The 15,000-nt window shown below is 39.0% G+C and overlaps 2 protein-coding genes across 2 annotated transcripts in view; one reads left to right on the plus strand and one right to left on the minus strand.

Annotated features, from left to right (window-relative positions):
• LOC140945265 (uncharacterized) overlaps window positions 1-15,000 on the minus strand; it is a 207,786-nt gene that overhangs the window by 70,147 nt on the left and 122,639 nt on the right. The window lies entirely within an intron of this gene.
• Window positions 4,881-15,000, plus strand: part of LOC140946598 (uncharacterized) — an 18,179-nt gene continuing 8,059 nt past the window's right edge. The window contains exons 1-3 of the mRNA XM_073395718.1: window positions 4,881-4,989; window positions 12,926-13,043; window positions 13,675-13,802. Of these exons, the coding sequence (XP_073251819.1) occupies window positions 4,881-4,989; window positions 12,926-13,043; window positions 13,675-13,802 (355 nt within the window). The remainder of the gene's footprint in view (window positions 4,990-12,925; window positions 13,044-13,674; window positions 13,803-15,000) is intronic.

Below are 15,000 nucleotides of genomic sequence, written 5' to 3' on the forward strand. Positions count from 1 at the left end.
GTTCCTTTTTTGCAATCAATATCTAAGTTTTTTGTTGTATGTTGTTGTTTTTTCTCTAACAGGTGAAACAAGCATGAGAAGCATGCGCATTCTTTCAACCACAAAAAAAATCATTTTGCTATGCAATTTCTCTAGTGGGATTTAAACTGATGATCAAGCATTCCTTTTTTTTTCTCTTCGGGGGAGCGACAAAACATTTAGACATATAGGGAGGGCATGTTCGCAGGCAAAAAGGACTTGATTATGCTATATATGTCTCTTATATAGAATGACGTATTTATGCTAATTTCCCCTTGTTTACTGCCAGTTTATTGCAATTTTATTTCAGACATAGACGAATGTAACACAGATTTTAAAAGCTGTCACCAGAAAGCTTTGTGCCATAATACCCAAGGATCATTCACTTGCTCCTGTAAGCCAGGGTACAATGGAGATGGATACAATTGTACAGGTAAAATTCTTTGGGTTTTTTAAAATGCATTTAAAACATTTCGCCTTAGTTTGAGAGGTGACTGATGTCATATTCTGAAATCACTGCGAGAAAGGAAATGTGTTTTTAACCGTAAAGTATATAGTTATATTAACTATTAACTGTTTGTCCAGGTAGAAAAAAATTAACGTTTACTAAAATTATCACTCAGACGCAGACGAATGCCTGAACAACTCTCACAATTGTAGTGAAAATGCCACCTGTACCAACACCGAAGGGTCCTTCAACTGTTGTTGCAAACCAGGGTACATTGGAAATGGCCACAACTGTTCAGGTTGGTTCTTGAAATTCCTGTCTCGTTTTCCGTTAGTTTTGATACTACTAATTTAGTAAAAAAAGTAAATGTTCAGCGATGTACTACTATAATTTGCAGCAAATTATAGGAAAGTATCACTCGCTCTTTTTAAAATAATTACATTTATTTATTCAATTATTATTTACTTACTTTTTCAAATGTAACATCTCTGAGTCGTCACGTATTGTGGATAAAGTCAGAGCTCATCTCTAATTACTTGCGACATCATGCAATTAAAAATACATCCTCGGATAACTCTTAAACAACGCGGAAAAATAAGAGGGAGTAACTATTAACCCGCTTTTCTGTACTACGACAGGAGTGTAAGATATTAAGATGGTTCACCGAGATAAACAGTATTCATTAATGATCGTGCTACTTCTTTAATTGCAAAAAGAGAGATCCGGAACAGCTTTTTCAAGTCTTGGAGGGTGGCATAGTCAGCGCAAAAATTCTGAAGTCATTCTCATTCACCCAACAAACAGTAGTTACACTTTTACAAAAATCGTTTGCCCAATTTTACTCTGGACAGAAATATTATGGCTCATAATGCGACCAATATTCCTGCCAAGTCAGTAAAACAGATATTTTGAGAAAGGGAATGTGTTTTAACCGTAAACTATATAATAATTATATAGTTAACGGTTAAAACACATGTACATTCTCCTATTTGCTCAGGCAGAATAATAAAACGTTTACTAAAATTATCACTCAGACGCAGACGAATGCCTGAACAACTCTCACAATTGTAGTGAAAATGCCACCTGTACCAACACTGATGGGTCCTTCAACTGTAGTTGCAAACCAGGGTACATTGGAAATGGTCACAACTGTTCAGGTTGGTTCTTCGAATTCCTGTCTCGCTTTCCGTTAGTTTTGATACTACTAATTTAGTAAAAAAAGAGTATTGTTTAGTAATGTACGATTATAATTTGCAGTAAATTATAGGAAATTGTTACTCGCAAATTTTTTTTTTTAATAATTTCTAATCATTTATTTATTCAGTTATTATTTACTTACTTATTCAAATCTCAGATCTCAGTCGTCACGTACTGTGGATAACGTCAGAGCTCATGCATGTTTTCATCATCTTGTAAGGTACTTCCTCGGCTAACTCTTAAACAACGTGGAAAAACAAGAGGGAGTAACTGTTAACCCCCTATTCTGTACTACGATGGGATAAAGATAAGATAGTTGACCAAGAAAAGCCGCATCCATTATTGATCGTACTATTTCTTTTATTGGAAAAATTGAGATCTAGAGTAGCTTTTTCAAAAAACACATAAGTAGCGAAAACTAAGCTCTGAAAGCTAAGACAACAGGTGCCTACAACTAGTCTTCTACACAGCCGTTTTTAGCGTCGTCACGCAACGCTCCTCCCCACAAACGGCTGCTGAGAATCGAACCAAGTACTTTTCCCGCGGTTAGCCAATTCGAATTCAGCTACCATTTTTTTCAAGGTGTTCGTGCCACGCTTGCGGTACGGTGACCGCTTCCAATCACAGCTTTGCTTTTATCGATACCCCATGTGTAAATGACAGGACAATCAAAATCGTCGCGTGAAAACAAGCAATCAACTAGAGAAGTGTTGTCGTAGTCGAATCAAATTTACGAGATAAGCAGCGGCAGCAGCAAGCAAATGTCGAACAAATGTGCTGCATAACATGGAAATACTTATAAAGTTGCCAGGTATGAGTTTCGGGAATCGCTCATCGATAATTCGTAAGATTGCTTTTGTTTGAATCAGTACCCTTGAGAGTTTATCTTCACATGTACAACAACACAATGAGCACATCCGGCACATGAAAATCATCATAGATCAGAAGGGGCGGGGGGGGGGGAGGGGGGATGATGTCTCCAAGGAAATCGGTGGTTCAGTCCGCCTGCCAGTATGACGTCACGTCTCGCGTCGGTGACTTTCAAAATTTCGAACAAAGTGTTCATCGAAGAGACGAATAAAAATTTCGAATTTATCACGGCAATACTGTTCCGATTTTTTGGATCTGGAGATTTTAAGAGCTCTCAGTGTTATAGAAAAACAGACTTTGGTACTTTTTTGGAATGAAACGTCCAGTGGTGTAATGAATTTTTAAGATTTCTTTCTATCGTCTAGCAAATTTTATGGGCAATCAGACCGACCCGGTCACACTTTTTAGGGTCAGTGCACAGCAAGGTGAAAGAATTTTGACACAGCATTAGCTAGGAGGTTCATCATAAGATGTATTATACTTTACATTGTGCGTACTTTCAGCTCTTCAGAGGTAGTGGAACCCCATATCAATCCTTTCAAAGTTCGCTTAACCGGTAGCGTTGAAAGAAGAAGATAAATGACGGGTATTTGTGAGAGACTAAGCACTGACTCTTGTTGCTTTACCGCATTTTAATACTAGACATACACCTGTAATTCTATAACTAAATCCCAAACACCAATAAAAGGCTTCGTTTGATTATTCTTTTGGGGTAAACCCAGTGGAGATTTTACGGTAATAATATAAGTTATGATTAAGACGACGAACAAGAGGCAAGTTAAATTTCGCCAGAGGTAGTTGGGTGTAAATTAGAAAAGTTTGTGGTGTACTAGTTTAGTCCCTTTTCTAAAGTATAATTCCGGACTAAAGCTTAAAAATATATATTGATCCAAGTGCATGATCAGCAGGGTCAGCAGTAAGAATAAAGAAAAACAGACCAAAAGGAAAAATCGGGCTAAAAAACAAAGACTAAACAGAAAAAAAAAAAAAAGAAAGAAAAAATGATACAAAGAAGAAACAGGAAATGCGGTGTCGCCGGGAGTCGAACCCGGTTCATCTGCAGCTGCAAGCAACTCCTTGACCGCTGTACCACACTGCCACGCATACATGTTTTGAAAAATTAATTTGGTTATATCAAAACCATTTTTCTCTGCATAGACGCTTTTTGAAGCTGGTTGAGCTGTATTTATCATTAATTCAAATATACATTTGAGGAAAATTAGCTTAAGCGCGTGTTTTAAAGCTATTTCACATTATTTCCGGTTCAACGGGCCCATCGATGTAGAAATCCATCAAACTAGCTTTACTGAATATGGTGGTGAATTAGGAAATCAACAGAGGCCCACACTCGAAAGGATTGATATGAAGTTAGGTCGGTTTAATTAGCAAAAGAATAAATGAAATATAAACATGTGTGATCTGTGAATGGAACCTCCTAAAGCTCACACACTTACGATCAATTTAGCGATATTTGCTGGCTTCTTAGCTTTTCTTCGACCTCGCTCTTCCTAATAACCGTGGTATCCCTTGCTAATTTGCAAAAGCGACCCGAGGCTTTTGCCCGTTACTATATGACGTCACAGTGGCAGGCGGAGTGGGTCAAGATATGACTGACCATCATGGCGGCGGCAACGACAGATATTGCTCCGACTGAAATCAATCCACATTTGGTTTTTAACCCTCAAAAGAATCCATTTAAATGGAACAGTGACTTAAAAACCTTACGAGACTTCTGGATCGCTGAACTGGAAGGAGGAGATGAGAATAATTTAGTGAGCGTAAACTCCAACGGTAACACAGAGGTGTTAAAGTTTGAAACGGTAACCGTTAACTTCTATTCCCCCACAAAAACTTTACAAGTGCAAGGCTCACAAAAGGATCAGTATGTAAAAAAGCTTCGGAATATTGTCGAAAAAGGAACTAAATGTCAAGATACTCTGATCGAAGTAACGTCTAACAGTGGAAGTGCTGAGATTACTGAACCAGTGTTGAATTTGAAACCAACAAGTGATCACAATGACCGTTACGAAAAGTTCGAGGCCTTCATCAAAGAACAACGCGACTTTAACAAGAAGATTAAAAGTCATATTTCCTCTAACTCCATAGAAATAAGTGAATGCATGATAGAGTTAAAAGATTTAGAACAAAAGTCTAAAAACCAAGCAAAAGAAATAAAACTATCTTGCGAATCATATTCAAGCGGTTAAGGACGAAATCGGCGAAGAGGTGCAAAAGTTAGCAAAGCAAATTGCAAATCTATCCTCCAAACTGTCTTCGGATCTAAAAACGCTGCAAACTAAAGCATCATCTACTGAGGACTGGATCAAACACATTTTACAAAAACTCAATGACAACAACAAATCAAGTGTGTACATCTGAACAGTCACTCATCTCACAGTTTCATCTCACAGTTACAAGAAACAAGCCATCAAGACCCTACATCACAACTTTCAACGGTAATAGGCGGACTCAAATGAGTACACGTACACAGTAGCTACGTCAAACATGTATGAAACTCAAGTCGAGGAAAATCGCTCGATCGTTGAATCTATCCCAGCAAACACTCAACCTAATCCATTATCTACTACTACTTCAAGTCCCACTGCTACAAGAACGCAACCACCAATCTCCCAGCCCAACGATCAACTTGCTTCTACATCCTCCTCAAATCAGAATCATGTTACAACCCAAATGAGCGATTATCAAAGGGACCGATTCTTTTATTAGGAGATTCAATGATAAGAGGAATACAGCAACGCAAGTTCGCCCCAAACCTTTATATAAACAAGGAAACTTTCGCTGGGGGAACGAGGGAAACAAGCCAGTACATCAACCACATGCAGGAAAGAATTGATTATGATTATATTGTAATCCATTCCGGTACAAATGATGTCGGGAAACTGACCGCAAATAAAATCAGAACAAACATGGAAAACTGCCTACGATAGCAATTTCAGGACTGACCTACGTCCCACGGGATAACAATAAAAATCAGCTTATTGAAATCAACTGTCACTACGAAAGCATATGCACAGATCTAAGTGTGACTTTCATCGACAACAAAAGAGTAACGTGCGACAACTACAGAAACTTAATTGAGCAAGCATTAGGAATTTCTGCGTGGGGATGTACCGCTGGGACCCTGGATCCATTAACCTATACCAGAGCTAGTTCAGCTGAATTTTGCTACCCTATACTAGAGTAAACTCCCCAAATCCGACCTATCCTAGAGTAGCTGTTATCCAGAAACTACTGAGGACACTAGCACAGTCTAGCCAAAACAAAACCTTGTACCTTAAAATCTTCAACCAACTAATCAGTTTCCTGAAAAATGATACCCTATTGTAGACCCAAACGCTCTGATTTATATACCCTATCCTAGAGTAAACTGCTTGAAAACCATGCCCTTCACAGCGCAAATTCCTATATAGCCCATATATGGCAGCGCCCCCCCCCCCCCCCCCCCCCCGGGATTATATAGCATACTTTTGAACCTAAATTTTATTTTCCTGAAGGGAGCTAAATTGTTGCGTGGAAACCCCCGCCCCACGCTTGAAGGAAATGTAACAAGTGCTTTAAGAGCGAATGTCTGTAAAAATCGAGCAACCGGCGGCCACGGTCAAAAATTAAATTTCGCTCATATCTTGTCCATACATACTCATTAGTAAGTAACTAAACGTGGTGTAGTTTGTTTTTCAAAAGGCCGCTTGGATTTGGAGAAAATCTACAAAATCAATTTTAGTGGTCAGCGACTTGAAAACAACCAAAATTTGAGGCAAAATGAGGCGGTCTCAAAACTTAACTCGCACGCAATAAGGAAGAAAGCGTGGTAAAATATTCCCCGATAAATCAATTTATAAAGGGTTTTAGCCCTAGTATGGCGGTGAATTCTTATCTTAACGATAATGTGGAAGGTAAACAATTTTATTTTAGTTTTGGTTCTTTTTCAACTCTACGAAGTTTAAATTTAGACCTTAAGTCGCGATTTAAGTTTTAGGCATGTGCTACACCTTGGTTTTTCCTAAAACTCAAGCTATAACTTAGTTAAACATTGTACTAAAACATATGTAAGAACTGGCTTGGGTAATTTAATTTGCGCTTCAGACGAACCTTCTGAACTTGAACAAAAAAAATGAGGCATTTGCATAATTCACCAACGGCTTGCCGAAAGGGATCATTGGCACTTCTTGAGAAGAAACCTGATGTACCTCTTTAGTACGATAGTTAATTTGCCAACATGCAATAGAAATTAACTTACTTTTATAGTTTGGGACACTTGCTTTACTTTTTCTACTCTCGAGCTCCAAAATTCTGCTGGCGCTAAGGCATTTTGTAATTTGACCTCTAACGAGAGGTCATTGAAGATGGGCTAGGTTATTAAAATGTCACTCAAACCGAATAAGCGTTATGATCTAAATTCTTAAGGTGGCTGAACAAAATATTTCACAAGAAAAATATGTTTTTAAGACATTTTAGGCGATTTGGAAGATGTTCTTACCATTTAATAGAGTCAGTTACAACGTACAGGGACGGAAGTGTGAGAAGACAAGGAGTGGTCTTGCGTGACAACGAAAACCATCCTTCGAACAGCCAACAAAATTGTTTATACATTTCCTTGATGTTTCCAAAGTTATTTGTTCAATTATACAACAACTGAAGGGTTGCATAGTCTGGCTGCCAACAGTACTTGATTTAAAAGTGTAAAGTGGTGGTCAGTTTTTCGGACACCTGCGCGTGTGATAAAAGCATGACTATTAAGGAATTTGGAAAACATCAAAATCATACACCCTGCCAGTACACACGAACACTTTGTAGGTTTTAAACTTTGAACAACCTGGATAAATGATCTCGGAAGCGTTTTTTGTTTTGAGTGAAGAATCACAATAACAAAATCACGTTATTTCGTATGTATATTTTGGGGGAAGGGTAGCTCTGAATCTTAGTTGGGTACTACCTAGTAAGACTCCGATGGTAAGACCGTTGAGGGGATAGAAGAATCCATCGAAAGGGTTACGCTGTAACTCTTGGTCAAGGATGTTAGGTAAGCAATTCGCTCTAAACCCTGTCTCCCCTTTTCAAATGCTTGCACAGGCTAACCAGTATTAAAAACTTACATTAGCAAACGTAACTAAGAAAATATTGCAAAGTTATTGGGGAAATGCTATCCAGGCAGGGCGGCCTTGTGAAGTGGTAGATGACGTAGCGCTATTTTCAAGTCTACAAACCTCTCCTTGAGTGTGAAGACTTAAGGCATGAGTTTCAGTTTCTAGTATCGAATATATACAATGAAAGAAACCTGGGGTCTAGAACGCTGACCTGTTCGTCTCTCATTCCTTTACCAAAAGATATGTCAAAGTTTATCAGACAATTTCAGTTCCTCCTTACAGCATGCTCGGCTACTCAAACAAGCTTTAAAATCTGTCACCAAGAAGATATACCGCAGATACAGCAAGTTAGAAAGCTGGAATCAAACGTGTTTACCAATGGGTTAGGCCCTGACGTCTTCAAATTCACGTTAAAATGACACTGTTTAGGCAAAAGCATTAAGTTTACTTTTCCAGTAAATTCGGTCTTGCGGCCTTTGACAACGGACCAGGTTTCCCGTTTCTCGAAAGTCCCGGTAACTTTTCGGGCCCGAAATCAAATATTCAAATCGAAATATAAAGAATAAGAGCGCTGCTCCTGGCTGGCAAACTACTCCATTTTGTTTCATTAACTGATAGTTTTATCATGTTAGATGCAAAACTATTAAAACCTCGATCTTTAATGTAAACGCAGACAACTTACCGGGCCCTTTAATTATCGCGACTTTCGGGAAGTAAGCATAATTCACCAACGGCTAGCTGTTGCCGAAAGGGATCATTGGCATTATTTATCGGGACTTTCGAGAAACAGGTCGGTGGGGCCCGTTTGTCCAAAGTCCCTATAACTTTTCGGGCCCGAAATCAAATATTCAAACCGAAATAAAAGGAATAAGAGGAGCGCGGGTCCTGGCTGGCAAAATACTTCATTTTTTCATTAACTGATAGTTTTATCATGTTAGATGCAAAACTATTGAAATGTCTATCTTGCGTGTAAACAACAACAGCTTTAGGGGCCCGTTAATTATGGGGACTTTCGAGAAGTTTCAGTCTCAAGAACGGTACCAAAGCGCACACTCAGAAAATGCCAAATGACCGAGAGTAAAACTGAAAAAAAACTATGTGGGTAAAGAAAGCAGTGGTAGCGTTAGGCGATAGTTGACAGGGGCACTCAACGACAGTTTCCTCTTAAATACATTGAAAACCCTTTTAATTTAGGCTATCTAAATCACTACGTTCTGTGGGGCGCCATATAATTATAACAACTGTTCGGTCATCCACAGGGCAACTTAAGTAGTTTTTTCGGTGGAAATTACAAGTGCTTCAATATTGGTTTTTGAGAATTTTGAAATTTTTTCTGATTCCTTCTCTATTACAAGTTTCGTATCCAAAAGTTTTAATTCCCTTTATATTGAGAAAACCTGTCTCGTGTAGGAGAGTCACCCTCCTAGCCGAGAGAAAAAAAAACATTGACCCAACCGGCCTTCTCGCATGCTCTAATTGTCTCGCCTTGGCTATGCGAGCCCTTTACCGATACGGATCGGATTTGATCTAGCAATCGGACCGAAATGTCTCCTTCCATTTGACAAATTATTTTCCCGAGGACCAATGATCTGTATCCTGCTTACAAGCACGATAACCAAACTCGCGGTGGCTTTGGTTTGGTCTTTGCAACTGGAATGCACCTTCCACTGGGCACGTGGTTTTTCCGAAATTTCAAACAGGAATTTTTGTTCAATGGAAAGCGCGTAAAGTGCCTACGGAGAAACGTTGGCCCGGCTAGGAGGCTGACCCTACCATTACAAAAGGGTGACTGGACAAAGTGGGTCACCCTTCTGGCCGAGCAAACTTTTTGTAATTTAAACGGTTCGCCATGTTTTCAGTAAGGAAATGTGTGAAACGTTGCCTTTTCCAGGGAAGCTTAGCCTGAGATCATGCCCTCTCCCTATTAAGGGAAGCACGAATAGGCGGGTGACCCTTCTCCTCGAGACAAATTTTCTTCATATAAGTGGGGCCTAAATTTTAATTCTTTACATTAATTTTAATTATTAATTATTATTATTATTATTATTAATTTCAATACATGTATATAAACAGACTGAAACAAGAGTTTGACGATCGAATAACCATGTTCAGATTAGAAAAAATATATATACTGAAAGAAAATTGCAGAATGTTTACGAAAACTGTTATCCAGAAAAATGGAACTTGCATATGTCATATGTCAGAGGAAAGACAGCCGCCCGATAGGTAATAACGCGGTGAAATAGCTAGACATTGAAGCCCGAAGTCAATCAAAGGCACATACAAGGCAACGGGGGAAAGTTGACGTGAAAAACGATGTTTTTGGACTTATTTAGTATTGTATGGAAGCACACTTTAAGAAAACTTAGGAAAAAAACAAAAAAAAGCATGATTTGGATTGTTAGTAGCATAATATGCTACTTCTGGCAAGAACATTAAAAAATCGGCGTCGCTCAAATGGTTAGATTTGGAAGCCTGTGAATACTGTCACGCAACACTTTTGACCAGACTTTTATATCCAAAGAGGCATCGGCAGCCCGAAAGTTTCACTATCAAAATTGCAGTTTTTGTGAGACCTAGAATTTTAAAATGGCAATGGATGTAAAAGTGCGACTGCGGAAAAGATAGGCCATGTTCTGTTTGAGGTTATTTTCACGCACCACGTTTCCTCGAGTTTTTGGATCTTCGGTTGATTAGCATGGGACAAGGCGCAATACCAGTTGACAAGAACGGGAAAACGCATTTGAGGTAACAAAAATTATCGTTTTAGTACAAATGTCTTTAATACAAGTGCGATTGTGAGTTAAGTTTCGTTTGGAGAGCCCAGCCATCGTGACTTGTCGAGCAACAACCAACCGACTTTCTTGAAAAGTCTCATATTTCAAGCAAAATTTATTCAACTTCAGAAGGTTCGTGTGAAGTACAAATTTAATTACCCAGTCCAATTCTTACATATGTTTTAGCACAATGTTTACATAACAAATGACTTGAGTTTCAGGCAAAACCAAGGTGAAGCACATGCCTAAAATATAAAACGCAACTTTCAGCCTAAATTTAAATTTCGTTTAGTCGAAAAAGAACCCAAACTAAAATAACATTGTTTATCTTCCAGATTATCGTTGAGATAAGAATTCATCACCAAACGAGAAGTAGAGCCCTTTATAAATTGATTTATCGGGAAATATTTTACCCCGCTTTCTTCCTGTGTGCGTGCGAGGGAAGTTTTGAGACCGCCTCATTTTGCCCTAAATTTTGGTTGTTTTCAAGTCGCCGACCACGAAAATTGATTTTGTCGATTTTCTCCAAATCCAAGCGGCCTTTTGAAAAACAAACTACACCACGTTTAGTTACTTACTTATGCCTATCTATGGACAAGATATGAGCGAAAATGATTTTTTGACTGTGGCCGCGAAATTTCGATTTTGCTCGATTTTTACAGACATTCGCTCTTAAATTATCAACAAGCCCAAACCAAATTTCTCTTCATTCGCTGTTATACGCCGGCTTAACCCTCGGACGTACACGCAAAGTTATACCCTCACCGTGGTACAATGAGCCGGGGGGGCTGGGGTTGATGGATCCTCCCCTTATTTCTATTTTGCCTTCAGTGGAAAGCCTTTGACCTTAATTCTCTACAAGATGAAGTATATTTTATGCGTGGTGGCACTGCTAAAGGTCTGTAATGTCACTAAACGTGGTAACCATCTTGCATTTTTTAAGAACCAGAAATCACTTAAAAACAGTGACATTTAATAATTTTTTGCGCCTAACAAGTAAAACAACACATAAATAATTACTTTGCATCATTTTATCCAGAAGTTTTTCTTTTATTCCTGAAAAAAGTTGAAAAACATGCATTTTCACTCAAAAATGGCTTGACCACCTGCTACTTATGACGTTATATCTCGTATCCATAGTAACTGACCATCTTCAAACTTGTCTTAAAACGAGCGTGAGGGATAAACGAACAGCTATAGAAAACTTAAGGTTTCGATGTTTTATCGTCTAGGTAAAAAATCAGAAAAACCTTGTCTCACCTAATTGCAAAGCATCGTTATGAAGACATCTGCTGCTAATGTATTACAGAGTGTTCGCAGATTTAGGGATATAACTCACATTATTCGCGGCACTTTTCTGGAGCCTGTTGTAAGAGGGGCATTTTATAATTAATTTTATACCTAGGCCTATTCTCCATACATGACTTTCTACTTATTGTAAGCTATTTATGATGGTATTAGAGCATGGTGCATCATTTTCAGTGGTACATGTTAGGAGGTTCCCCAGTACCGTTCTTCTATCCCGTAATCCCGACCCAAAATTTCGTGCACTCCGTAATCCCGAGGGTTATTTTTCCACATCCCACCTCCCGTGATGCTTTCAATCCCGAATCTTGCCCCGATTTTTCTTAAAATCCCGGGTCCCGAGTTTCAAATATGGGAAATTCCGGATCCCGAAAACCTATTTGGGGCCTTGTATCAGGCAGTACGAGGCCTGGAATTCGTTTAAGAGCTCCAAACTATGAAGCTCTCCTAAACATTTCCATAAATTTGCATAGTCACGATCATTTTCAAGAGATAATCTACCTCAAAAACTTGTGAAAGCAGGTGGCTATTAAGTGAAGGGGTTACTGATCTAAATTTTCTCTCGCAAATGTTGTTCAAGTTCGGCACTGCCGAGTCAACAAAGGCGTCACTATTTGCGGTACCTCTGCCACAGTTTTGTTGTGAATATGGGGCTTGAATCGCCAGTTTCAATAATGTGCCACTAAACACTATCATCGGATCAAAGTCCCTCCATTTATAAACCCTCCTAAAACATCTTAAGAAAATGTATTAACACAGGGCTTATAACCCGAACTTTACAATGCGTAAAAAGGCGGTATCACAACCGAGTATTATTATAAGAAGATATATTTGATCAAAGAGTAATTGCGGCCGGCGACAAGAGGAGCCCGCAATCCTAATCGCCATCACGCCTGCACTGTACGTATTGCATGCAGCTTCGTTTGGACTTCCACTAAGAATGCAATGGAATGCAGAAGTGGCAATCTGATAACGCTCGTCTGGACCTCAGTCTATCACTCGTTATCTGATTACGCCTTATTTGACTTTCTATCACTAAAACTTACGCAAAGCACAGCGTTGGTTGAGCAAGAGCATCATGTCAGACCTTCGCTGTCGTCCGCATTCCGTAACCTTTAGTACATAATATATCTTTGTTGTCACATACTGTCCTGCGTAGAATTGATTCAAGATGCATCTTAACTAAAATTATAATTAACATTTAGATACAGACGAATGCCAGATCAGCTCTCACAATTGTAGCAACGATGCCATCTACATTAACACCAAAGGTTCCTTTAACTGTAGTTGCAAACCAGGTTATAGTGGGAATGGCTACAACTGTTCAGATGGGTGCTTGCGAAGTTTTATATATTTACTTAGGCTTGCCAATCCTTGCAGAGTCACCGTTACAGCCCACACTGAATTACTGGGGCCCGTAACAGTTCCTTCCCTCATGAGAAATAGACCACCACACAGTACGTGGGCTGTTCATCGTCCCAAAGAATTTGTTTGTGCCAGGATTGTGAGATGGAGCCTACGATTTATCGTCCTTATCCGAGAAGACTAAAAAGTCTAACCGTTTGCAGATTTCTTCACCGTGTCTTTTTTTGCATTTGTTTATCTTCTAGTTTTGAGTAATTTTGGTAATAAAAAAAAAGTAAAATAAAAGGCACACAAGCACAGAAGAGCTACTATATCATACAAGCGACTCCTCGAAGTATAGGAATACAATTCTACTGGTATGATATGCTTTACGCCTGGTATCATGTTAGAAACCAAAGTTAAATATATGCGGTTCCCTTCTTATTGATGCAAAGCAAATTGGCAGCGAGTTTCAAAACAAAAAAGTGTTTATTGTCACATAAGCAGTGCTTGTATACTGTTTCAATAATCAGACGACCACTTTGTGGAATTTCAGCGTTTATGTTTATCTTTTCTCGTACCAGCACCTTTAAATTTACTGGGATTATTTTTCAGACATAGATGAGTGCAACGCTGCAAATAATAGCTGTTATGAAAACGCTTGGTGCAATAACACCCAAGGATCATTCAATTGCTCCTGCAAACCAGGGTACGAAGGAGATGGACACAATTGTACAGGTAAAATCATCTGCCTGCGTTTGGTTAACGTATCCACTTGTAAGTTTTAAAAAACTGTGATCAGTAAACCTTTTTTTATTCGGGAGAACGAAGAACATAGAGATGTAGCCGGGGGGAGGGGGGGCATGTTCGCAGGCTAAATATGTCTATTATACTTGACGTATGCTAATTTATCCTTGTTTACTGCCAGATTATTGCAATTTTTTAAGTCTCGCTTACGTAAGCAGCGAGACTCATAATCTGCAACGCGTTTTTCGTTATATTTAGGACACAAAAGAGGGTCATTGTGCCAGGCGTTCCTTGCGGGGACCGTGGAAACTGGGACTAAGAATCGTTGCGTGATCGAAGCCACGCATGTTTCGCAAAGAAAGCTTAGGAACTAGAGCTTTTCCGAAAAGAGTCGGTTCACGAATTCTATCGCTTAAAAGCGTTCATTACTTTGGAACAAGTGAACACTACTGAGTGGTCGAAAAAGAAAAATACGAATCTTAATTAGCAAAACTGCGATGGTAGGGTGTTGTAAACTTTTATTGGTCTTGTGATGAGCATGCGGTTTATTTTCGGCGATGATTGAAATGACGTGCTATGTAAATCACTTTTTTTCGTGTATTTATACACGCGTATAGCCTGCGACCGCAGACGTTATTTCCGGTCGTCGCTAAAACGCGTACTAAATCCATTCAGAAACAAATAAAAAGTATCGACGTCGATAAAGTAGGTAGTAACAAGAAGGCGCTTACAGCCGCATTCCATCTCGCCTGCTTGGAGATTAGATCGAGAAATCAGGAGGCGATTAATTCTACAAAAAACATGATTTACTCGCTAAAGGTTTTTTACTTCCTACTATATCGACGTCGATACTTTTTATTTGTTTCTGAATTGATTTAGTACGCGTGTTAGCGACGACCAGAAATACCTCTCCAGAAGCAGGCTATACGCGTGTATAAATACACGAAAATTCAAGGGCCTCGATTCCAAAGGAATTACATCATTGCCCGATATCAAAAAAGTGATTTACATGGCACTTCATTTCGATCATCGCCGAAAATAAATCGCATGCTCATCACAAGAGTCATTTGCATACAGTGAAAGTTTACCACACCCGACCATCGCAATTTTGCTAATTAAGATTCTTATCTTTTTTCGAGCACTCAGTAATGTTCACTTGTTCCAAAGTAATCAACGCTTTCAAGCGATT

Source organism: Porites lutea, chromosome 8 (assembly GCF_958299795.1).
Source record: "Porites lutea chromosome 8, jaPorLute2.1, whole genome shotgun sequence".
In the NCBI taxonomy this organism is placed as follows: domain Eukaryota; kingdom Metazoa; phylum Cnidaria; class Anthozoa; order Scleractinia; family Poritidae; genus Porites; species Porites lutea.